At 25.3% G+C, this 27,782-nt stretch overlaps 1 protein-coding gene and 1 pseudogene across 1 annotated transcript; one reads left to right on the top strand and one right to left on the bottom strand.

The window, feature by feature from the left end:
- Positions 1-27,782, bottom strand: part of LOC112591434 — a 391,626-nt pseudogene that overhangs the window by 283,884 nt on the left and 79,960 nt on the right.
- On the top strand, positions 3-17,272 carry LOC112591435. The gene is made up of 4 exons (XM_025335253.1): positions 3-222; positions 8,922-9,016; positions 10,898-11,366; positions 16,975-17,272. Exons 1-4 carry the CDS (start codon positions 181-183, stop codon positions 17,173-17,175), a joined length of 807 nt encoding a protein of 268 aa, XP_025191038.1. The 5' UTR covers positions 3-180; the 3' UTR covers positions 17,176-17,272.

Below are 27,782 nucleotides of genomic sequence, written 5' to 3'. Positions count from 1 at the left end.
GATCAACACAACAACAGCAGTTGAGCACGCTCGGAAATAATGGCTGCGTTTTTAGAGGCGGCCTGGAAATTGTTGACGGCATTTAAACAGTATATTTACGCTGCAACTGCACAAGTCATTCAAACTTTTCACACACTTTTCAACTGACTTTTAAACAAATAGTTTGCTTATCAACGGAAAATGGCTAAATTCAACATTTGTCGACGACTCTTCATCGTCCAGGTAAAAAACCTTTGTGAATTAAACGACAGGAAACGGTTTACTTCCTACAAGAATAACTTAAACGTTCACAAATTTAATATGATTATCGTATTTATTTTGCATAAAAAAAAAAATGAATCATTTCTTTTCAACAGCTAAAATTTAAATAAAATATATTATTACAATTTTTTATATACTAACGATAAACTTCATTATTAGGAGCAATTAATATTGAATTAAATTCTCTCTTTTCTATAAGAAAATACGATATCAAGAAATACATTTGAAAAAAATTAATAATTGGTAATATGACATATTTATTTAACGGCATTAATATCCATAGACAATTTATATATTAGTATAGACTTTCAAAACCATTATTTATAAAATCTATTGCAAAAAATTTTGCATATCTTTATGATATCAATTACGTCGAATTGTTTTGTTGTTAAAAATAAATTTATTGTAAAAAATGCATAATAAGTAAACTTTAAATTATATTTTATCAAAATATAGTATTAGTTTAAGTTATTATCATTAAATAGTCTCAAATTAATACTTGATTATAAATATTATAGTAATTTTCACGATTTTTTAGTTTTTGTAAATTAAAAAATCATATAATAAAATAACATTTTTAAATTATTGTGCGACTTTTAAATAGCTATGAAAGATTATTAAGGATTTAAAAAATAAATTTAATATAATTAGATATTCTACCGTTATTTATCAACTTTGCTATTTAAATACGACTAAAATATAAGGTTTCAACTGTTTTTATATTGTTAAATTAACTTTCATTTAAAATATTATTGATAAAATTTCAATCAGTAACCAAGCATGTGAGTGAATGTTAAACAAATTTATTTATTTTACTTAAGTTCAGTCGAATTCTTGTATTTGTAAAAATAAAATAAAGATAAATAATACACTTATTTATACTCGAGTGGTACATTTAATTAAATCAATATTCTTATGACCCCCATACTTAATATTATACATACAAAAGAATTTAAACGAAGTCTAAAAAAGAAAATGATTTTTAAGCAATACTCATATATTTATGAACGCCAACATAAATCGTATTTTCATGCGGTTCGGAAAAAAAAAACGTTTATCTTCAACTCGGTGTGTACTTAACTGCACGACTCGTATATTACGTGCCGACAAAGTGTATGGAATATAGAGTAAAAAATACGATCTCTGCGGGTGACGATCGACGGCTATTGACGTATTTTACGATGTATGCTATTGCGTTTGCAAATTTCCAACAGCAGATTCAAAAACGTTAAACGACCTTATACAATGTGATTCACATTTTTTTAAGATTTCATTTAAATAAAAACGTGGTTAACGGTACATAAAAAACTATAAAAATAAAACTTTAATAAGTAGCAATTGGTTTTTTAGTGTACTTTTTAATTGGTCACAGATGTTATAGTTCTATTATACTGAATTCGCTATAACTTTTTCTAAGTTAAACATACATTTATAACAATTTTTAATATTCATAGTTTATTTTTATTTTTCTAATAGTTACAAATAATATGATTATTTGAATCACTTATTTTATAATCAACAATTTATTTTCTAAAATCACGATAGTTTCTTATTTGTTTATTATTTTACTTAAATTATATTATACTATGTGTACAAATAACTTGACTTTTAATAAATCAACGATTTGTAATGCTGAACAAGTTTAAATTTTCTATAAATACTTTCGATTTTTTATAAGCAAATTTATTTACAAATATTTTAAAACTATTAATTAGTTTTTAACGATAAATGCACGATACACTTAAAAAAAATATAGTGTTTTAATATGGCTTGCAAGCATTTTAAGTTTTGAAAAATGGCTCTCGAGTCACTTTCAGATGGCTATCCCCGGTGTATAAAAAAAAAGAGAGAGATACAGGAACAGGATAAACCACTAGGAAGGGTGTATTTAAATATTAAAACAATAATAAATCATTTTATTTGAACAACAAGTATGAGTGGAGCTCGGTTTTCACAAAATCGGTCAAGATTTAAAAACAGCTGGTTGTTTTGCAACCGTAATACATATTGTTTTACCGATTATATTTTCATTCACAAACGCATTTTCGACAACCAACTATTCTATATTATCGAATTTTACAAAGACAATACACGTGGTGGGTGAATCGTAACGTCATAATGACGTTGACGGACGCTATTTTAAGCACAGAAAAACAACGCAAAATCCACTCGGTGTGCGCCACAGCAGACTTGATGCTTCCAGAAAGCCAGTGAATATCGTAATAATATTGGTATGTAGTGTGATACAGCGTGGTTGCGTCGAATCCAGGGTCAAACGATTACGTCGACGGTGTGATTTATTATCGCGGGTGAGTTAATAGTACTCACGCGTATAACTTTCCGGAGAACTGCGTGTAATGGTTTACGGTTAATCACGACTAGGTTTCTGTGCGGCGCAGCGCAGTTGAATTTAAATCTTTTCCTAAATTACATCTACAACGGCCTTACGGAAAAACCGACCATTAAAAATGCATATAGGTACACTATTATATACACCCTACATCCGTTATTTACGCATTCACATATTCGCACCATGCAACGCCGTATGTTCATAATAATATCGGGCACATAGTGTATTTATCTTAATATCATCACAGCAGCTATCCATACACAATCGATATTACGTACCTAATTCCGGCCGTGTAAATTTTTTACGATGCGGAGAATCGACTTTATATGCATTAGCGGTCGTATGGTGACGGCTATGTGACTTACGCACATTACTCTTAGACTTGCGATAGGTAAGTGTATTATATTATGCGAGTGCTTAGGATTATTCAACCGGTCGCTTGGAAGTTTTACCGTTTTGTAAAAAATATAAAATTTAAAACGGCTACAAGAAAAATTGTTGATTTTGAGAATTTATGTACAATAAGGAAGGAGACTGTTATATATATATAATCTACCACCGCTACACTATGAAAAGCCAAAAATTACCATAATCAGTGTATTTTTTTCCTCTCAGTGGAGCGAAGTGTACACACTTATATCCTGTTTTCCTTTTCATTGGCCTAAAAATGAAATGAGTCGTGCATAACATTCAGTTTTGAAAGGTTACATAAAATAATCAGTAAAGAAATCTTTCTCCAATTACTCTAAAAAATATAAGAAATGAAACAATGCGCCGGAGAATCGTTTGTAATCTATAGGCAAATACACGTTCCGTATTTCTTCAATATCGAAGTTAAACAATGCGTTATGGGACAATCAAAAAGATAACAGCCATCTATGCAACGTTGTGTTTTTGACATTAAAAACAGAATCGTGATTCAATGATTGTTTTTCTTAGAAAAACTAAACATAAATATGTATAGTTAAATATAACTGCTATATATAGGGACTTTCGAATATCAATATGTCAAAATTCAAAAATGAATACAATATTAGAAACTATTGTATAATATTATAAAAATGGTAGTTTGGAGGGGGTGATGAATGGGAGATAAAGGTAGAATTTTCCATCGTTTAATATTTAAGGTCATACTGAGACGATCGTAGGACCCTTTATATTGAACGTTCTGGTTGTGTCTCCCCAAAAGAAAATATTGAGTTTCAATAAAAATATAATTTGTATAATACATTGTATTTTTCACCCATTTTTTATAAAAAAAATATTATTTATTTTTCAGTAATATTAACTATTTTTATATCATAGGTATAAATATTATATTATTTATGTATAGATTACTCTTATTTCGTAAATATCTCAAATAATAATATGATGAATACGGAAGAAAAAACAAATAAGAAGAGTAATAATAGGTCGATTCAATAGCCACATCCGAAAGAATTAACTATATTTCAAAATAAAAATCAGTAGGTGTGTTAAAATATTTATCATTAATCGTAAAAGAGCTAGTCAAAACGTTGAAATTGTCTGGAAACAAATCTACCTTCAACATTTAATAGTTTTTAGCTTAGAATTCACGTGTATCGCATATACACTATAACGGGGACGGTCAAACTTTTTTCGGCCGCGATCTACTAAAAATATACTTCACCTTTGAGAATCGACTTCGATAAAAGTTTTTATTATTATTAAGTTACTATACCACCATAATTAATTTTCGTGTGCGCAGCCTAAAAATAAATTCTAGCACGATCGACTTTAAAATTGTTTGCGATCGACTGTTTGGCCACCCCTGCACTATAATATAGAACAGTTTTTAATAAAATAATATTTTATACTGCCATTTTGAAATATTAATAAAATTTTATTTTTTATTTTGATCATGACTTAATTTTTAGGTCTTATTAGAACGAATTTCCACCTCTAATATTTACAAACTGTAAATTTCTTGACTCCTGATAATGTATAAAATATTTCTTTATTTTTATCAAGAAAGAAAACAATTTGAATACAATAATTCAATATAAACCACTAATTTTATCTGATTTTTGAGTATTTCAAGAGCCGTTTTATGACTCTCAAAGTCAATTAAAAAGAACTGAAAATCAGTATTTATACCTTAAAAATATTTTAGAAATATTAATTGTTAGAGTGTGCTGGAATTTATTACTTGATAACAGTTTATGGTGAAAGAAAATCTCAATAATTCATTGACAATTAATTTCGTTATTTTAGTATTAACTTCAAAAATATATAAGTAATTTGCATACGAACTGTTTTATAAGTCAATGGTGATCATGTCCAGATATTTTTTGTGATCTCTCTAACAAAATATTATATTGTTTATTATATTAAAACTAATATTTATGGTTGAATTTGTTTAAATTGTATGACTAAATAAAATTGTAATATTATAATAAAATAATCAGTCAATGCATAATACAATATTGTATTATAATATTGTAATATCAAATAGTTTACTATAAATAACGACAAATATGTCCTTTAAAAAGTGTTTTTTTTTTTTTTTTTTTTTTTTTTTTAAAGAAAGCTTAAAATTGGTTTTGCAAATATAATTTTTAAAAAGTAATGAGAAATGTTTACTTTTGACTTCCTCATTTCATTAACTAGATTTTTACTACTCTTTAATCCTTAAAGTGGTATCAGAAACATACATATCATAATTTATAATCCATTATATTATTATTGAAAAATTTATTAAAAACGCTTAGTTTGTGGCATTGAACAGAGCGAAAAGTGTTTTAAAATTGATTTGATCTTTTGCAGTAAATCGTCACTGCGAATTAATAAATTACTTGTATGCATTCAATAAAACTGCATAAAATGTTACTAAATCTCTGTTTTAAACGAAATCCTCAAAATATAACAATTCCTTTTATATGAAAATATTCAATAATTGTTTACATACAATACATAAATTGAATAAATGTATTTATTATTTATGAAGCAGCTATTTGATTACTAAATCCCCACAATAAAAATGTAATTTCGTTTTTGAAAAATGGATCAAGGTTTTTTTACGTGTTTAGCGTGAAAAATTTTGGTAAGAGAGTATGTTTAGACTTTGGTTTGTAGTTTCATTTTGTAACCAACGAAACACTTGTTATGAATTCTATTTGGTGCGTCTTTGCAACACCACTTTTTTTTTTACATGTTTCGGGACTATTTTCAAAGTTTTATATTATTTATTTTTTTACAAATTGAAATTTGGCCACATACGATACTTTAAAAATATATTTTTTTTTTTTAGAATTTCACAATATTTTTCTTCTTAGTTCACTCAAAATTAGAAAACAACCAAAATATGAGTCTTTTGAATTCATGATTAAATTTAGAATTAAACCTCATCGTTCAAAAAATATTCATTTTATTGTACATTATGTTATATAGTTATAACTTACTGTAATAAGGCATATATTAATTACATCAATTTTATTTCGCTGTTTACTTTAGGTATAATATGATTAAGTAACAATTCCATTATTTTAGCAAGTGCTAATAACTTTCAAAAAATTTCAATCTTTTGTTATAATGTTTTACATCGCTTTTGCACAGGTTAATTATTACGCCATAATTTCCACATATTTTAATAATAAAACTAACCATCAAACAGAAATTCCATCAATACGTATCTTTGTTTGTTTTCAATTGATATTTAAAAAAAAAAAAAAATGTTTATTGTTACTCATAGTAGGAAATAGTAAAGATGAATACTTAAAGTCCCATATATTACATTTAAGCAAACCACTTTTATACATTATGTACGCAAGTAGCACAATAATATCCGGAGCATTCAATACCGTATACATTTTTGTATACTGTGACATCTCTGTAGGTACCGTAAAGTCTACACTATTACACGATAAAATAACTATAATTGAGGTAAAAGCACAATAACGTGAGATGGCCATACGAAGAACATCTAATATAAATTTATTAGTTAGTAGGTAGCTAATATATTTTTCTAGCAGAAAAAAATAACAAAATCTTTTTGAAACTAAATATTCACTCTTGAATTGGTGCATATAATTAATTTTAAACTTATTTACTTTTATATTATTCATCCCTATGGCTTAATGATTACACAGTCAAGACGAAATTAATATTATCGCGATATATAGGTTAGGTACACTAATTTTTACCGATATTGTCATAATTGAATATCAGCGATCTATGTATGCTAGTATTTTATTATAATTTAAACTATTTGTTTTCAGTAAGTAAATTTAATTTAGTAATGTTTTAAAACAAAAAAACCGTCATTGGTTAAAAACTTTACACGCTATTCAGAAACTCTGCGTGGATAACGTTTAACAAAGTAAATTCATAATTTCGTTTGTTATTTTTATTTCAATATAAAAATTAACAATGTCATACAGCTGCTATAAACACGAAACGAACTTTAATGAAAAAGTTTAAAATCTACTGCAATAATTATTGTAAGTCGAGTGGAAGTCGATAAAATATTTTTCTGACGTTCAGAGATATTCGATTATTTTAACTCATTTTATCTTCGTTTTTACTATTTGTAGATTTCAATTAATCATAATAATATATGGTAAAAATATTACAGTGTTTTGGAAAATCTCTCTCAATAAAATAATTATTCAACATTATTAGTGCATTAGGCATTTTTAGAATAGATAAAAATCACGTGTCTACAGAAGAGACGGTATAAAACTGATTTCTGATTCATATCACAACTTATATTTTTATGTCAGAAATTGTACAAAATTTCGATTTATACATTTATTTATCTATACTACTTTTGATTACCTAACTGAATTTCGATAAAACTTAAAAATAATGTAATTTTCAATAATATTTAAACCGTAGAGGAAAAAGTGCTTACATGTACATGTTCAAAAATATCTTATGTTTGAATTAATTTATTTTTTTCATTTTACATACAATTATATGTATAACTGTAGAGAACATGAAAAATAAATTATATAACTTAAATAAAATTATATGTCTTATTTTAATAAATTAAATTGTAAAATTTAGTGCTTCATATCATAATATGGTATAAGTAAAACTTCCAAAAACTATCTAAAATCAATTTAAAATCCTTTTTTTATAATAATAATATTTCTTAGGTTTTTAACGTGAATCAATGATAAAGTAAACAATCTAAATGTACTAATTTTATTTTATTTTTATATTTATTTTTATTTTTTTTTTGCACTACTAGAAAAGGATTTTAATTCTTAAACTGTTACCAATTTAAAGATAATAATATTGTATTAGATCATGTGTTATTTTTAATTTTCTCATAAAATTACCAAGTAAGAAGTAAAAGTGTATTATGATCCTTAAGTCTCAATAGATGCTCATAATTCTAATTTTTATAAATAAATAACTTAATCAATAATTGAACTTTTTTACAAAGCATACTATTATAATACAATCTCATTACTTAATCGGTTTTATCTGAATGCAAATTTTTAATAATAGCAATATTTTTCCAAAGACACTTTTTAATTACATTTAGCCCTAAGAATAGCTGTCCTTTTTACTAGAGTTATAAATGATTTATACAATTTTTTACCATAAAAATCAATGATGATGATCATATTAACCATAATATTCTAATTAATATCGTTAGTCAACTAAGTATCGTCAAAATACTATTATTACGATTTCATTTTTATCTAATTAAATAAAACATTCACCAATATTCATAATTTCAAGACATATACTTCAAAATGATCCACCTGTCAAGTTTTTTATTCATGATTTTTATCTTAAACATTGTAATTTTAATTAACACAATGTTTATTCTCTGATGACCAAAAATTATTTACTTGTATTTTATCTATAGAAGATTGGTAATTCGTCCAAAACGAGTTTGAATTTCTGATAAAATGATGTCGATAGTAAGTTTTTATTGAAGTTACAACCTAATACAATACAATATTATGTATACTATTGTCAACAATTTAGTCAATTTCTTATACTTTTCTACAAACTTAAATTCCCGTAATCACATCAATAACAAATTTGTTTAGTTTTTAAAATTGTTAAATCTTAAAAAACGTCACAACTAAGATATACTAAATCCTTTAAAGCTCTTTAATCAATTATAATAATTTTTGTTTCTGAGTGCAGCGAAGTAATAATAATTATGAAAACCGAATCGTAAATTTTTACCGTAAATTTTATGTCTTCACATATTATTTCGCTTTTTTCTTAAAAAATTAAATGTACATATGTGGAACTTAACTATAATCATAAAAGCTATAGCTTTAGATTTATTTAATTTTAATCAATATTTATCTCGTTACAGTTAATTTGCATGACAATTTTTCTTGTAGAAGTCAAAGGATTTAATTTAAAAGGCATGTATAAAAAGTGCCTTACAGTCAGCAGAAGCATAGCCAGGTACAGTTAATTTATTATCATCAGTATTACTTCTTTAAATGTATACCAACGAAATTCTTATTTTTTTACTAACTTTTAGAGTCATAGCTAAAATTTTATAAGTTATAACATATTAATAATACAGTATAGTATTTTATATAGTATTGATATCACATCGTATTATATTATATGTAATACAAATATATATACTATTATGATTCATGCAAGTCCGGATTAAGGGGGGGCAGGAGGGGCCAAGTCCCCGGGGCCCACGTGTGTTAAGGGCCCATAGTTTTCTCGGTTTAAAATTACATTAAGTGATAATTTGTACTTTTTATAGTACCTACATTAGTACCTACAAAAATATTTATTTTTTCTTGTTTGAGCTAACAGTCGATGGTACCCGTCGACCGTGTTTACCACCAATAGTATGGTAAGTGGGGAAACATAGCGTCATAGCCAGGTTTGTGTTTGTTGGGAATAGACATATATTTTGATATTACTGTATTTAAAAATAGAATTGGGAAAATTTGTTTATGTAACTGTCTCGGTCATGGATACTCATAATTCAGATACCTACCAACTAAACCTGTTTACATAAACAAAACTTAATTTTATGTGTAAATATATATTTTAATAAAAATGTAATATTTTTTTAATATTTTTATCCCCATTAATCGTTATCATAATTAAATAAAAATGTTTAAATTTATTTTATTGTATAGTTTTATAATTTTAAAGAATTGTTTTTATTGACGGGGGCCCACAACCATGTATTGGCCCCTAGGCCCCTGAAACTCTTGATCCGGGCTTGGATTCATGATATCAAATAACAAACGATATTATAAATATCGAATACCAATATCGTAATATTAAAATTTAATTTAATAGTTTTTTTTTTTTTTTTATGTACACGAATACATTGTAAAAGTTTTATAAGTTTATAGTTTTATATTATATTATATTAAAACTATAAATAATAAACAATAAATAAAAATATAAAAAAAATTGTGTCAATCTTAGTCACATTAAATTTCTTATATGTGTAAACACTAACCATCTAAATGATATTTATGTAAAAGAGTATACTGTATAAACAATTTTCAAAAAAATATAACTTATTTTTAATAATTAGTAATATTCAGTAAACAATAATATAATTTACAACCGATAGAAATTAATTGTATCTAAAAATCAATAAGTATTCCCTAAGTCTCAAGAAATGTAATGATATAACTTTTATTAAAATCAGTCTAATGATTTCTGAGACGAGCTATCAACAACTTGCGCTCGTCACAAAAACTTGTTTTCGTTAATTTGCACTAATTTACTACAACCACTTATTTACAAAAAGAAGGTACCTTTGTATATTAATATCGTCCTATATCAATATAAAGAAATTCAAAAAAACACTAAGTTTTACAAAATATTTATTTCATATAATTTTATATCGTCACAAAACAACATTTTTAAAAACGAATATTTGTTATCTTTTATTTTTTTATTATTATTTAAATGATAGCATATATGTTTAAATTTAAATTACAAAAAAAATGTTATTCAGAGTACTTTGATTTATCAAAATCGTTTATTTCTGGTTTATTAATTCATTAACGTTTAAGGTTAGACGTGTCGAGAAATCAACAATAATTTTGTGGGATATCTATATACTCTTTTCTACTTATCTAGACTTAAAACACTTTAACTCACCAATTACCAGTCCAAAAAATATTCTGTTTTGAAATAAGAAACTATTTGTTATTAAAAAACAGCAAAAAATGTTTTAAAAAATATTGTTTTTAAACGACTTATAATTGTGTAAAAAAATATTTTTATAAAATATTGGAATTTCGGTACAATGATTACTCCGAAGAAAAAAAAACTATTGTCTGTCGTGAACAGGATACCATCGAAGCTGGCAGATGGCGGACAGTACGCAACGCATAAACTGGCCGGTTCAGTGGGAAATGTCGTCAAGCCAATACGGCCATTGAAGCATATCGTGGACGCGACCGGCGGAGCTATGTCAAATGTGATGGGATCCACCAGCCGACTGCTGGGCAAGTCAATGGATACACCGCACGATGTAATCTTCCTGTACAGCCGACCACTCGAGCATCTGGGCACATCAAGGACGTACCAGGAAGCAGTTCGAGCAGTCATCGCATACGCACTGACCAATGTAATGTTATACAATGAAGAAATGAATGAAGCGGCCGAAACGCCAGTAGACCTAAACACCATGCCCGTACTTAAGACTGTGGTAAACAAACTCGAGAAAGCCGGCGCGACCGAGGATGATATCGCAGACATCGTCAGTGTGTTGGGACGAAACGGTAAACAGGACATTCCCATCGAGATTCAACCACAGGTAGGTAGAGAATGACTACGCGCTAACACGTTATATAAGTTTTACTCTTATTGCTCGAATTTTGATTATCGACCTATTGTAACTACGTAATAAAAGCAAATCAATTTTTTCCCGTTTTGCTTCAAGTAGAGCCTTTGACATATCACAGGCATACAGGCCTTAGGTTTGACGCGGAGTGTTATTTGATAGTAGGATTTTAATTAAAGTTGCTAACCCATAGTCAAGGTAGAAAATCCGAAGCTTACGGGATTTTTCTTTTTAATAGGTAATAATAATTAAAAAAAAAACTCATTCCGCGAGAAACTAAGTACTTATATAAAAATAAGTAAATCGAATGTAAACAGATATGGTATGTCCAAGAAAGCTCAAATGGGCATAAAACTCATCCAAAAAAGAATATCAAATAAAAATACAGGAGAGGATGATAATATCGATGAGGAAAAAAAAAACATCTCACGTCAGAGGAATTAAAAATCATAAACACATAAAGATATTTGTATTCGACGTTGCCTCTCATGGTTAACGCATACATTGGAAAATAATAATTATATATATATTGATTTATGTATATCTAAATACAACAATAAAAGTGAGGATCTAAGGTGAGAATCATTAGGAAATATGATATATTTCATAATACACACTATATTACCACACATTTCGACATGGATCCACATTCCACTGGAGGGCACAATGACAAGTTTTGCTGCTTACTCCCTAATAAGTAATAACGATAGGGCCGCGCATGAAATATTAATGAACGTTAAAGTTATATCACTTGTTCCCCGATGACGCAATAAAGTCGATGGAGGACTAAAACATCGGAGAGTGGAAAAGATGTGAATATGATTATAATAATGAGCTGGCCGATCATCATGGTACGGTGTTGGGCGTCTTGCTCGAACCATACGAAAAAGTAGAGGGTGTGAGTGTGTATGCCGCACAGGCAGACGTAATCTTCCTTTAATCCGTAATCGTCGCGGACCTGGACACGCGGGACAGAAAACACTATCGCACATTACTTGCCGATTATAAAAATAATTAATTAAACGTACTCGTATATATTTAAAGTATTATCGTGTTTCATTCACTAAGTTCGACAAAGACTTGAAATAATTTCAACTATTGATTTCACATTATCAAACATTTCAAATCCCCCGTATTCATAGCCCTCCATTTTGTTTTTAAAGAAACTTGAATTTTTTGTATATTAGCAAGTAACTTGGCGCGTCAACGATGGACATTAACAATTAATTTCTGCATAAGAATTTGGCATTGTTTAAAATTAAAATTTTTAAAGTTAGGTACAATGCAATAGTCAATAAACTTTTCAAAAACATTATAATAAAGTCGTGATTTTAACCTGACATACTTTAAAAATAACTATTACAATTTTTAATTCAATTTGAATGATAAAATACAAATTTAGAGTATCAATAAAAATAAAACGTAAATTTAACCTGAAAATATATTTATGTAGATTGTACATAGCTAACTATAAAAATGTTTTTTCGTATTATTTTATTTTTATCTTAGTTGTGAAATGAATATTAAATTTACAGGGTTTTTATAAAATACTAACTTATTGTTACTTTAACTACCTATTTTATGCGTATATAAATAAATATCTGAAATAAGTTTTGATTATCATCAAAGACAAATAAACATTTTTAAATTTTAAATTCATAATACTATAATTATTATTATATAAATTTCTCTTAATAATTAATATCGGTACAAACGAAAACCATTAAATTAAGTGTGTGATTAGTCATAACTAAATATTATAAAATCGTTTAGATTCTAGTCATTATTTTGGTGCCTCTAAATCTAATTACAAACTTATAATATTTGTTATAAATTGAATTATTTTATTTTCTTTATGGTATAAAAGGGTTAAAATAATTATTAATTAATTTAATTCAAATAAAATGAGTAAGTACTCTGTTATTGAGTTTAAGGAACCGTAGTCCATTAAGTGATTATACTATTAATATAGTTTTATTCAATTAATCTGTGTTAAAACACTCACTCGATAGTAACAAAAGAAAGTTCACGTTTACAACATTTAAGTGTATTATTTTAAACGTGTCACTATATTTTTATTGATTAATGAAAAATCAAATCAATACAATTATAAGTCATTATCTTACAATGAAAACAATTTTAAAATATAATTTAAGCAACACTATAATATGTACCATATACTAATATACATATAACCATCGAATAGTATCGGGAACTAACTAATGTAAAATATTACGCGTACCTATAATAAATAATATCATCAACAATGCATTATTAAATTTATAGAAATATAATGTATAATTTTTATACATATTTATTTATTTGTTATTTTTTTTTTTTTTTTTTTTACAAAGAAAAGGTGAGGTTTTTTTAATTAATTTAATTACATAGACTTAAGCAAAACGTAATGCATTCATCATTGGTACACATTTTCCCTTCCCCTGAAAACAAATTAAATTATTAAAACGCTTATATGACAATAGAGTGTGTGTTATTATACTCATTTCCGTACCTTTGGGTATATATTATTTACCTAAGCGTATATAACGCACCACTTATTCACATGCTCAATTCTATTTGAAAACGTGCTGCGCGCACGAATATAATTTTATTATAATCATTAAATTTCTAATTTATGTATTTAAAAAGAATTATCCTCGTAGTATTATTATTTTGATCGTTTTATTATAATTTATTGTTCGATCATATAAGACAAATAAGAATTCGCGAGCTCACAAGTGTTATGTCGTTTAGTAATATACGTATGATTTTCACGAATAAATTCTCCTCATAATATTTTCATTTATTTATACTGCGTATAGTCATACTATTGAAATAAAAAGTAACGTATTCTTTAACTCATACTTTATAGATTTCCATAATGACTTGAATTATTTTTAACAGACGTATTATAATAATAAATATTTTTATTTTATAGTTCAATTTATATAAAAAAAATAATAATCATACTAAATTAAATCGAATAAATGTCGGAGAGAACATAATTTGTATGCAAGTATATACAGGCCAATTCAATATAAAATTTGTAAAACTGACTTTCGATCAAAAAATGGATAGAAACGAAAAACAAAATCATTGTATTCTAGTGAGACTCATTACATTAAGGTACAATAAATATTATGCATGATGGTAAGATAAATAAAAAAAAAATAGTAGTTACATAGTTAACTTGGTTAGAGAAGATTAATTTATAACAGAAATTAACGAAGATGAACAACGAAATAAAAACCACATACCTATAATATTTAAACCGACGCATTTTAAACCTTATAAAATAATAACATTTTTACGTATTATGTTTGGTGTGTTACGACTTAATAACTGGGAACCCTTTTCAAAGTTTTTTGTTTTACATATCTTAATAAAATTAAGATCATTTAAAATACGTTAGCAAATTGACATTAATATTTACTGAACCAAATTTTTAACTATATCTACTAAAAAAATAATACGTAAACAGAATAATATTTCAATGTAGTTATAATCATCGTGCAGATTTTCTTATCAATCTTCACAATTGTACAATATACAATAAATATTATATATTATACTATAGAACAAAAATTGAATCGAACCAACATTTTTGTAGATTACGTTTAGTTCTGTAACACTATTTTTGCAATTACTAAAAGTAGAAACATAATTATATAACATCGCTTTAGTGAGCTTAAAATGAACTACGTGTTCTAATGCAACAATGTAAATAATTTTTTTTGAATATTGTTGCCTGAATAATAAAACAGCTGGCATTAAGCAACTACACGCTTATTATACTCAAACCAATAGTAATTTAATAATGTATATGTTTTAATATAATAATAATATCCTACATAAAAGGCGTCTGTTTAACCACACACACAGAAATAAGTACTATTTTAAAATTAAAATATGGCATGAGTAATATAAATAAAACTTCGAGACTAAATTGCAAATATGTAAAATTCTACGTTGGAATATCAAGAAAATAATTTCCGCTAATCGTTTTTTTTTTTTAAATAATAAAAAAAAACAATAAATATATACTTATTGGTATACGTATTATGTATTTATAAAAATATGCCAAAACCAAAAAATTACATCAAATCATTGTATTACAGATAGTGTACTGTAAAATGAAAAACAATAGGTATACAATTATATAAAGATAAACAAAGAAAAAAAATCGTAAATTGAAAGTATGTGAAAACTATTGAAAGATAATGATAAAAAGTATTTAATTGAGTACGCTATTTCATTGTATAACTTGCGTTTAATACTATTATGTCCTCATTATATCTAATAAATTATACCTATATAATTATAGTCTTCCGTCATTAATCATCTAAGAATATAAGATGTAAATTTGAGTATTATACGAACTACGCCAATAACATTTCACCATAATGCATAGCAATATAATTTGTTGCTAAATGTACGTTGACATTACGATTCAATGCAAATACGAGATTTAATTCAAAATTTATCAAGACTTTTCAATTTGGGTGAAATTACACCTAAAACGTTTTACAGGATTAACCATACTGTATAATGATGATATAAAACCCATTCATAGTATACAATACAATACATTATATTATCATGGTTTTTCAATATAATATCGTAAAATGCTTAACGAAAAAATCACTAAGCTCATTGACGTAATAAATATACCGGTGCACCTAACCGACTTGTATTCAGATAAAATAATCACATGACCAAATTAATATAAAAAAGCATTGTTTAGAAGATAAAATCAACTAGCCTTTCTTAATTACAATTATTATTATTATTATGTATATTTGAAGCACTTATGCCCGCTATGAACTAGAACTAAACACCATTCCGTCTCTTAAAAGACGAACATTTCGTTTAATTTTGTAGATACAGTAATGATTTATTTTCAAATCGTATAGAAAAGTTGTAATTTATTAAGTTGTTTTTATTTAAATCATGATAATGTTGCAATCCGAACACCGAATATTCATTAACACACTACTGCCATTACCATACTCATGGGACTAATATCTATTTCCGTTTAGATTCTCTGCGATAAGTTGTTCACACAGTTGTTATCGAAATTTATATTTTTTGAAACATATATTTTTTTTGGTTCTTTACAAAATACCTTGTGGTTTAAAAGTGGTTAAGACACAATAATAGATTTTAATAATTTTTTATTCCTAAGAATTGATATTGTTTTTTTTTAACAAAGATTCACGAAAACCAAAAGAAATTCTATACTATGGTCGATTTTTAGATTTATACCAAGGACATACAAATGGACATTAAATTTTTGATATTTATCAATGAATATAATTATTATACCTGGCTAAAATTTAAGTTTTTGAATATTTTTACATAGTGGTGAAATTTTTCTAATACCTACAATACTTATCGAGTTTTTAAGAAACCTTTTATATAAAAGTCGTACATGTTGCATGTGTAAAATAAAATATAATTGCCTTATTTAATTGCATACAATAATAATATATCGTATTTCAACAAAGTAATATATAATACGGCTGTTCAAAAATGATGATATTATGTTATTTATTATATTAAATAGTTTGTTTACCCACAGGTTCTTGGCATTCTAAAAGATCGAAAGGGGAATTTTAAAAATGATGGGCCCATGACGGAATTACGTTGGATTGCAGAGCACCCCAATGGATTCTATAAGATGGATGACAAAGAAAGGACTGATTACAAGTTAAAGACGGAAAAAAAGTATACGAAGTGTACAGTTTTACACCCATCACTTTCAAATACAATAAATAAATAATTTAACGCGTTCTCTCAGACTTTCTAATCCTAATCGATGGAAATTAAATTAATAAATTATTTATTCATGAAATAAATCTAGATTTTGGTGAGTTTTATTACATTTTTGACATTATTTTGATATTAAGATTAAATAATAGTATAAATCAGTATGTTTGTTTATGTTTGTTAATTTAATTGAACAGCTACAGTTTAGTTAAATTATTCCTAAGAATGTAGCCAATATCTGTGAACACCTTTTTACATAATTATTGCGTTAGAACGTCGTTTAAACCCATGTGCAGCATTTTTAATTAAATTAAACAGGCGATGTGAACGTCGCAACTAACACATCATTGGTTAGTAACCTAATATTAATGAAATAGAACATATTGTTCTCTTCTATATAAAAATATTTCAATAATACATTTTCTATGTTATATTATAGTCTATAGAATATAATATTAATATCAAACAAAATATCCAGAATTTTTATTGTTAAATGCAATAATTTAATTATTTAATTATTTAAAAACGGCGTTATGGGTAGACAATTTGGATACAGCATTACCGTGGATTTATTTAAGTCGTATCCCCATATTATTATAACAATATTTCGTTCATTTATTCCTATTTCAAATTAAAGAAAAAAGGAGTTAAATGAGTAATCGCTCTACAGTGAAGTAGGTGTCGACTGTAAATATTTATTGATAAAATTATTATAACACATGTGTTTATTTTAAAATTCAATAAGAAATCATTGCGTAAGAAAAATAATTTGAATTATCTAGATCAAAACAAAGTAAAATAAATAAAATTTATGAAGATAAATATGAATATAATACATTTATCTAGATAAACATATAGAGAATTACATCTTTTTTTACATTTATTTCTATATTTTTGGTACAATTTTTTAATAATATAAAAGTTGACGACATGCTATTGACGACACCAATGCATAAATATGTATAACTCATACATTTTAAATCAAATGATCAAAAAAAAAAAAAAAATATTAATTTATATTTTAATATATTTTATAAAAAAAGATAAAATTAAAATTAATTTTGTAAAATTCCTATACGCATATAGGCTATAGTCATTTGTAATAAACTAGCTATCAAGGACGAGCTATAAAACAAATAAATACTAAATAATAATGACGTCAGAATATTTTGGTGGGGGGTGGGAGGTTAAGGGTTAGGTATATAACAGGGATAGAACTAAAAATTTTATCAGGTCAGAATAAAGAAAGCAAATAAAAAGTCTTTCAAAATTGTGCATTTTAATTCGAATTATTTTGTTTATAATGTAAAATTATTTAAACTGCATTACATCATAATTTTCTTATTTTAATCGCTAATTTATTGAATAATTAAAAATATTAAACTAATAAATAAAAATCAATGGTGGGTGGAGGGGTTACAACCCAAATCCCCCTGGCTACGCCACTGCTAAAATACTCAATTTACAATTTTAGATAGTTAAGTAATGTATATAATAATTAATATTTATACTATATATATATATATTATTTTTACAAAATCGAATGGCCTATACTAATTCATTGATAATCAATTTTTAAAATAGTTGTGCCATACACAATGATTACCCGATATTTAATTATGCCTTATTGAGTATATATTTTTTTGAAGAAAAAAATGTAAATTTATTAATTTTTAGAGGTACTATACTATTTTAAATATTTAATTAATTCCCAACACTAGATAGATTGAATTAATTTTTGCCGAAAACATTGCATTTTTAAGACGTCATTGTATGTATAAAATATAATAATTAAGTTCAAAGTTTCAAATTCTCATGAATAATATTTTTAAACTACACCAAAATAACTAATATTGTTATTATTGTTTAAATATCTAATTTTTTCCAACTTAAAATAACTAAAAAAATTTTTTTTAAATTTTTAGATTTTTTAGTTACATAATAAACTACTTATGAGAAACTTTTTATTACATTTTCAAACCTTAGCTATAATAATTAAATACTATATTATACATTTTTTTCTTTAAAAAAATTAGAAAGTTTTTATGAATTTGGCAAAATATTTCTTTAGAGATTTATAAAAATAAATACTAAAATAATAACTAAAAACAGTTGTCATTTAAGTATAGTACTACGTTGATGAGTCATAGTTCGTTTGCCGTTTTATTGATATTTAAATATCACAGTTTATTAATTTAATATAAAAAAATATGTTGAATAACTACATAATAAGACAGTATTAAAAACAATATTGTAATAGTAATAATATATTAAAATATTATATTGTAGCGTAAGAAACATTAATAGACAAATTAATTACATTTTAAATAACTTATTAGAAAAGAAATACTAACAAGTTTTATTTAAGATCAATTCTTTCAGAATCTATAAACAAAAAAACAAAATACAAGCTCCACAAATCGATAAATTGTTGTGTAAAAGTTAGCATCGTAAAAAACTCTATATTATATTATACTAGTATTTAAACATATTATTTTAAGAAACTTAATGCAATTAAATATTCAACGTTGTTATACACAGCACCAATTGACATCAGTTGTGTTTACATTTTTAAGTTCTTTATATATTTTTAAGTTCTATACTTTATGCTGTATATAATGTACAATACACAATATCGTTATCAATTTTTAATTGTTGAAAAAGATAACGTTTAGTTTAATCTTGCGCAATTGCGCAATAATCATTACTTTGAATACAATTTTAGCAGCTGCATTTGAGCTTCGTTATTACAATTGAACAATAAAATCTTTAAGACTCGTTAAAAGTGATAACATAAATAGTAATTTAGCTTATATCGGATAATTTTATGTTTAATAGTGTAGTGGTTAATTGTACAAAATGTAACTTTTTATTCTAATGGTAGTCCAGAAACAATACATTTATTTTTCTAATTATAAAATACGTAAACACGTTTTAGATTAGATTTTACCTGATTGCTATAATAACTAATAGAACATTCTATTATTTTTTTTTTTTATTATTGCATATGTGCCATAGATACCCTCAATTCCCATTTTATATTTCTTAACCTAACCTAATCTATCGATCACATATTACAATGTAAGATGGAGAGATCCAAATAATATACAAAGATCGATTTATTATCATAGTATAAATGAAAGTGTAATTTTAATATAGAATTATTTAAGAGTTCGTCTACTACGGTAACCTCTAATTCAGAAAAAATTGTATGATAAAAATAAAAAATTGATCGCATAAACTGCATGAAGCGTGAAGAACAAACCGTTGGCAAAAACTATAGACTATCAGGTAAAGGTAACGGGTCATCGAGCACATAGAATCACAACGGTTTATATGTGCATAACTTTATAAATATTGCACAAAATAATAAATTATAAGCATATAGGATGATTTTTTTCCAACGTTCGTGATCCTGTCCATTTTCTGTTTTATTTTTTTATAAATCAGCTATAGACTTTGTACAATACAAATTTAAATAAAAAATTAATGACTGATTTTCGTATATATTATTGTATAAGTACGCTAATATTCCCAAAAAGATATAATATTTTGAAGTTGAAAATTTAAATAATTAAAAATACAATACAAAAACCTCAAATGAAAAGTACTTAAATCATACTATGAAAGATGTTCACTAAAAAAAAAAAATCATAAATATATGTTACGCACCCTGTAAAAATTATCTTATATTATGGATAATATTGTTATAGATTATTATTATAGATCACCGATAACGATAACCAAATACTATGCTCCGCACCGAAGCTTCCGATGAATAATGATTTTGGAATTCGTCATAAAATATTCAGCTTTACTTCGATACCACAAACCAATAACTGCTCGAACATAAAATATTATTTTTTTTTTTTAGAGGTACATGCTTTAATATCAGACTATTTAAATCTATATTGTTTGCTTATAAATTATTGCAACATTATATTGATAGTTTTTTTACTTAAGTCTATATGTTTAAAAAATGATTTGTGTTGATTTGATAACATTATGTTTATTCAATTGTATTGGATATTTTCCATGACGAGTCGCACGATAGACTGAATTCTTTATTGTTGATCAGATATATATGAATGGGTAAATTACGACTACACGATTATCTTATTATCAGGATAAATTTGATTATTTTTATGATTATGTATTCTATCCTAATCTAATTAACTTGATATGCCCTTTGGTATTTGGTATTTGTTTTTTTTTTTTTTTTTTTTTGAGTGTTTGTTGTAGACGAAACCACTTCGTTAGCCATTGTATACATTTTTTCCGTTTCCCAGGATGCCTACATGAGATGGAACCCACATAAAAGTGATCTTTTTCAATCTTAATGAACTCCAAAAATATTTTTGAACGTACTTATTCATTTTAAGATATTTATTTTAAAGTAAAGTTAAGGACTAAGCAAATAGCTCATATTATTATAATTTAAAATATAATATTAGGTAAAAAATATCATTTCGCGTGCATATGTGTATGTGTGTGATGTTAAAAGGGTGCTACATCAATCTCATCTGGCTCATATGTTATAACATACACTAACCAATATAATATAATTTATAAACATATATTATATATTTATAGATCAATGATGCTAAAGTATATCGTGATGCGCCATCGGTCAGCCCACCTGGTTTATTATAATAACAACAATATCATCATGTAAACTACAATATAGGTTGAAATGACCACGTCGTCGGTTGCTGTCGTCTAACCCGCACTCGCACACCGCAATATAATACACACATAATGCGCATAACGCGTAGTAGATTAACCTATCTATGTATTCAAAATTGTACACAACTGAATTGTATATCACAATATACTACACAGTAGTAGTTTATAATATAGTATAATAGTATTATGCGTACCTACATATAGAGATACGTAATAATTCACAGGCATGCACATACGTACAACATTACGCGTGCCTCGACTGAATCACATCAAAGTGAACCGTTCGGCCATGTCAAACATCAGAGAGATTCCCGTGCCTATATATTTATATAGATAGTATACTATACTGTGTATAATAAATGAATATAATGTATTGTGTATGTGTATATTGCATATTTAAACTAACGTAGAAGCATCTTATTTGCCCGATGTCGTCAGTGTTAGGGCTATATAAGTTCGATTTCCTGCCATTGGTTAACATTATAATAATATATTTAAGTGTATTATGTTCTAGAGATTCGACTCTGATTTTAGAAGATCCACAAGTATACATTACTGACTACCGATAGTATGTAGTCCAAAAATGTGCGGTTTATACTTTATAGTCAAGGAGAGTGTATTTGATGTTGAACCACTCATTCCCGGTCGTTTAAAACTAAAATACATTATACTATTCTAAAAATGCTTCTTTCAAGTTAAATTTTCTTTGTGGCCAGAAACATTTAAACAAAATCTACAAAAAAACGATAGCCAATGGCAATGAAAAAATAAAATTGTATTCTACAATGTACAGACTTTCAATTATTATAGCTTCATTACTAGTTATGATCATATACAGTGAGAAATTATTTTAAATAATCAGAATTTGGTGTTTTTATTAACATACAAGAAAATTAATCTTGTTTTTCAAAAAAAAAATAATAAATATATAAAAGTTAATTAGATTTTATAATTTTTTTAATAAGACTATACGACTCCTCTAAGGATGTGTAAATCCTCCCTTTCCCAAGATATATTTCAATAAACAATAAAAACACCACACTTGAAAAACACTGACTACCCGTCTGCGTGTGTGTATGATAATGTATATTCTACTGATCTACTAAAATAAAAATTGTGAATACAATACATATTTGATTTATATCATAACATTTTTAACGTTATTTTGAGTTCACAGTGATCTACAGAGATGCCTATCTAGTACGTTTATTGTTTTTTTTTTTATTATTATTATTATTATTATTTTATTCAAACATATTAATTCAATTAACCACTATTAAAAAAACAATATCCAAAACCAAAAATATTTTAAGTTTAATAATTTCACCCTTTAATTATAAATGGTTATTATCAAATATCAGCATTAAATAATACTCAAGTGATTTACCAAATATCCTCATTACTTATCTCCATTTTTTTTCTTTTAATAACGAATTTATTACTAATTCTTAGAACTTTTAAATAAGCTTAAAGTAATATTTGAAAATACTTAGATATTTTATACCATTTAAGAAGCACTCCATATAGAAAACAATTATTTTTTTTTAAATTAAAATCACCACTTTTTACTGTTAATATTGTAAATTTAATTTTTTTTGAAAATTTGTATGCATTTAAATTGAGTTTTTAATATACTTATTTAACTTTGTGTACCAAGGATCGTAAATTCATCAAATTGAACTTAGAAGATAATAATATATGATGAATTAACAATTTTATCAACTAATATTTATTCATCAAGTATTTATAATTAACCTTATTTTTATTCTTATTCTTATCGATAAAAATCTATCATTCAGATAAAAAAAAAATCTAAATGTAATAAAAATTTCTTGAATTATATTTTAACTAGAATAATAAATAAATGTAATTTTTTTTTGAAATATAACAATATAAAATTCAAAAAAACATTTATTATGAAATTTTTTTTTTTTTAATTACATAGCTGGTACTGAGATTATAGTCGATGGATTTTTTTTATTAATATTTGTTTTGATATGGTTTTGAAAAATATTATAATGTATCAACTAAAGAACTACAATCATATTATTACTTTCAATAATTATCTTTTTGGATTATCTAAATTCAAAAGGAAAAAATATTATATTCTCTTACTTCTTAAAAAATCTAACATACCGTACCAATCTTTATCTTTATTATATCAGTTTAAACATACATTAATGCATGTAATAATATTAGGAGTGTGTGATAAATAGGGGAGTAGGTATATATTATATTTATGTTTTAATATTAATGAATAACTAAATAATGTCAGTAATAATTAAATGTGGAAGCAAATGATACATATTTTTAATTCAGTGATAGCCCGACAAGTTATATTATTAATTAAAATTATATTATTTTATAATAAAAATGTAATTTATTTATATTACTTTCTTCTTATTTAATATTATTATAGGATAATAAATTATAATATTATATTTGTATTGTAATGCTGTGAGCAGATTAATAATTATAAAGACAATATAAGTTAATTGTATATTTTATAATAATGTATCTGAGTAATATTGTCATAGTAATTAAAAACATATTTCCGTTTGCCATAAATACTATTGGGTATAATATACGGAAAATTAACTAGGGATGAAAAACTTTGCTTAGTACAACAAAAAACTACATAATTATGACTAAATAATAAAATTATGTTCACGTGTACCTATAGATATTAGATCTTGTTAAAAGTTATAGTTTTCATTAGGAAATACCAGCAAAATGTAGTTGTATATATCATTTGTATATGTATATTCACATGATACAAAAACTATTTTAAATGCGTCACGAGCGGTTAATGGATAATTTTACTAAATAAAAAACAAATTTCTATTTACCTATAATCCGATATAGTGCCACCGAAATGTTTCCAGGAAAACGTTTTTACATAACAGTTAATTGCATTATAAAGCATTCTACTGTTATATCTATTTTATTTTAGATTCTAAGTGATTTTACGATAATATGTGTTTTTATTTATTTTTTTTTTTTGTGTCTAACGACACTTTTTATAATAAAATAAAATATTTCAATTTTAAACTTTGAGGGTTGTTTTGATAAAAACTTTATATAGTTTAGACTTTTATAAAATAAAAAATCAAATATTCCTAGAATTTTCAAAATAATCAGGTTTACAAATTTAAATATGATTACCCGTGAAAATAATTTAAAATAACTGTTTGGTAATTTTTGTTACCAAAAAGTTAGACCATCTATCTAGAATTATTTTTAATCGTATACGATTATTTACTATTGAACCAAAAATCAATACATAATATTAATATTATACAGTATTATAAATATTGAATGAAACAATTATTGTTAACTACTGTACAATAAAGAAATTACATAATATATTTTCAAATTAAAATTAATTAGTTGTGTATGAATTATTTTTATCTGAATTAATTTCATATTACTATGTCCAAAATAGACATACATATGTTTTGAATAAAAAATAGTTTTAGTGTAATAATCTCAAAACAATATAACGTATGTAGTTTATACAAAATAAAAACGCTGTTACATAATAAATATAAATAAAGAGAAAAATTAAATTTACATTTATTTTACTTACAAGTTTTTTTCTAACCTATTGTATGTAGAAGTAGAATAATATTATTATTTTAACTGTATTTTCATTGACCCACAGAATCCATAATACCAAACGCGTCCAGTTATTAATTCACACTTTTCAATAACACCAAAGTTGTGAACATGTATAAAAATTATGGAGTAAATGTCAACCAAATTTAAATTATATATTTTCCAAACTAATATATAATTTAAACTCTGTCGGAAACAATAAAATTAACCAAAAAAAAAAAGTAATGAGTTTTAGTAATATTAGGGGAAGGTACCTATTATAATTAATTATATTTTTTATAACATCCTATTATAATTTACAACTTTATGAGTTTAAATAATAAATTATATCACTATTCAATTTTTCATTATTTTTTTTTTTTTTTACATTTATTAAGCAAATAGCTATATAATACAAATATCTGTATTTTTATTTTAATATCATGTTATACATTTGCATTATACTGATTAAAACAATGAATTTAATAGGTTTCTCGGCATTTATATCATAATGTTTGAAACCACTATATAAAATAATATGTGATTTCCAGTAGAATTCATAAGTTAACACATTATTGTTTATAATAATAAAAAAATATTAAGCTGAAAACACAAATAAATTATAAGACTTGGGAAAATTGAGTAGGTACTAAAATACTTTACCATAAGAAATTTTGTCGATCGTATCAACTTGAATAATAAGAAAATAAATGAAAAGTAAAAAATCAAAATCAAAAAATCGATGATTAATAAATTAATATTTTAGTAGAACGAATTTTATGAATGAATTTTACAAAACGCCAACAGTTAACATAATTAATTTAATATTTAAGAAGTTTAACCGGTTTTAGTGTAACAGAATTGTTTACTGTATGGAAATTGTTTTTTTTTTTTTTGTTTTTTTTTTTTTATTTTTACTACTTAGCAACTGATAACTATTAATTTGATAATTTTAATTTAATAAATTATGCTTCGAAAAAATAAATTGACGGAATAAAACCGTTTTTTTTTTTCAATAATATTTCTATTAAGTTATTAGATTAAATTTATATATTTTTATATTCGCATTAAAATATAAAATACAATCTTAAAAATAATATCAAAATTAATATAAATAAATACCATATTGAAAGATTAGGTAATCCAAAATATAAGATAATTAAAATATTGAACGGTTGACATTTCTACAATAAAATTTTTTAATACACCGAGTAAAATATAATATATATGATAGACTCGTCAGACAATTTTTTTTTTTTTTTTTTTGCTTGAGCAGCTCTTTTATTCATCATTAATTTACGAGAAAATAAAAATAACAGCAGTTTAACATTAGAAAAACAGTGATCCGTTGTGTTGTTGACATTAAATTTCAAAGCCATGATAAATCAACGCATTTAAAAATAAATGATTCAGGACAGAATTTGCGTAAATATCATACCTGCAGATAGTTCTCATGAAAATATACGGGTTTGATACATTTTATTCAAACCATTTTAACGGTGATTTAACAAAAAAAATTTCAGCGGGACATGAAAAAAATACAATTGAAAACCAAACCACTCAAAAAAATTAAAAATTATTCACTAGGCATCCAAAAATAATAATTATAAAAATTAAAACGTACATAATTCGTTTGATTTTCATAAAGACATTATAAATTATGTTAATGCGTTAATTTAACCGGGTTACATAGTAATTTAATAATTATTGCTGACCAAATTGAAGCGTCTGTCGCTTCCATCAATTTTTTTATCTTAGTTTTTATTCACTGAACGCCAACATCGCACGCGCCAATCGTTACTAAATTAATGAAATAAAACGAACTTTTTTTTTTCAATTTAAAAGTTTTTTTGAAAAAAACCTCCATTTGAGGAATTAAAAAATGTGCGATTAATTAACGGTATTTTGCATTAATAACCTGATGCTGTGGGCACAAACAGTTCTGCAAAACAGCCCTCAGTTTACACTCACCCTCTCTGCATGCACAAAACGCCACCCCCGCACAATCAACGATTCTTCAAGCCACTGTCATCGTCCCCTCATAGTTTACAACACAGTCGACGAGTCAGTGGTAATAATTAATATTCGCGTTAATACTGGAATGATAATTATACGAATATTATTTGGGACATAGCGCGTAAATAACGTCGTTATAGCCATTCACAAGGTAAATACAATACTTATAAACAACTAAGGAGAAAAAAATTATAAAACCATACTCAAATACGATCCTCCGTCTATCACACACCGTTATTAACATGACTTACGATTATCTAATAGAATACTGAAAGATAAATTAGTTTAACAATCGGTTCGACCCCCGCTGGCGTGTTCATC

The sequence above is a fragment of the Melanaphis sacchari genome, unplaced genomic scaffold (genome assembly GCF_002803265.2).
Source record: "Melanaphis sacchari strain LSU unplaced genomic scaffold, SCAv2.0 Contig134_pilon_pilon, whole genome shotgun sequence".
Lineage (NCBI taxonomy): Eukaryota > Metazoa > Arthropoda > Insecta > Hemiptera > Aphididae > Melanaphis > Melanaphis sacchari.
The sequence above is the reverse complement of the archived record's forward strand: the minus strand, read 5'-3'. Positions and strand labels throughout refer to the sequence as shown.

Bases quoted from the DNA above. Each gene is read 5' to 3' on its own strand.
- LOC112591435 (XM_025335253.1), top strand. From the start codon at position 181: ATGGCTAAATTCAACATTTGTCGACGACTCTTCATCGTCCAG. The intron at 223-8,921 runs GTAAAAAACCTT...ATCTCGTTACAG, and splicing joins GACGACTCTTCATCGTCCAG to TTAATTTGCATGACAATTTT. The intron at 11,367-16,974 runs GTAGGTAGAGAA...GTTTACCCACAG, and splicing joins CCATCGAGATTCAACCACAG to GTTCTTGGCATTCTAAAAGA.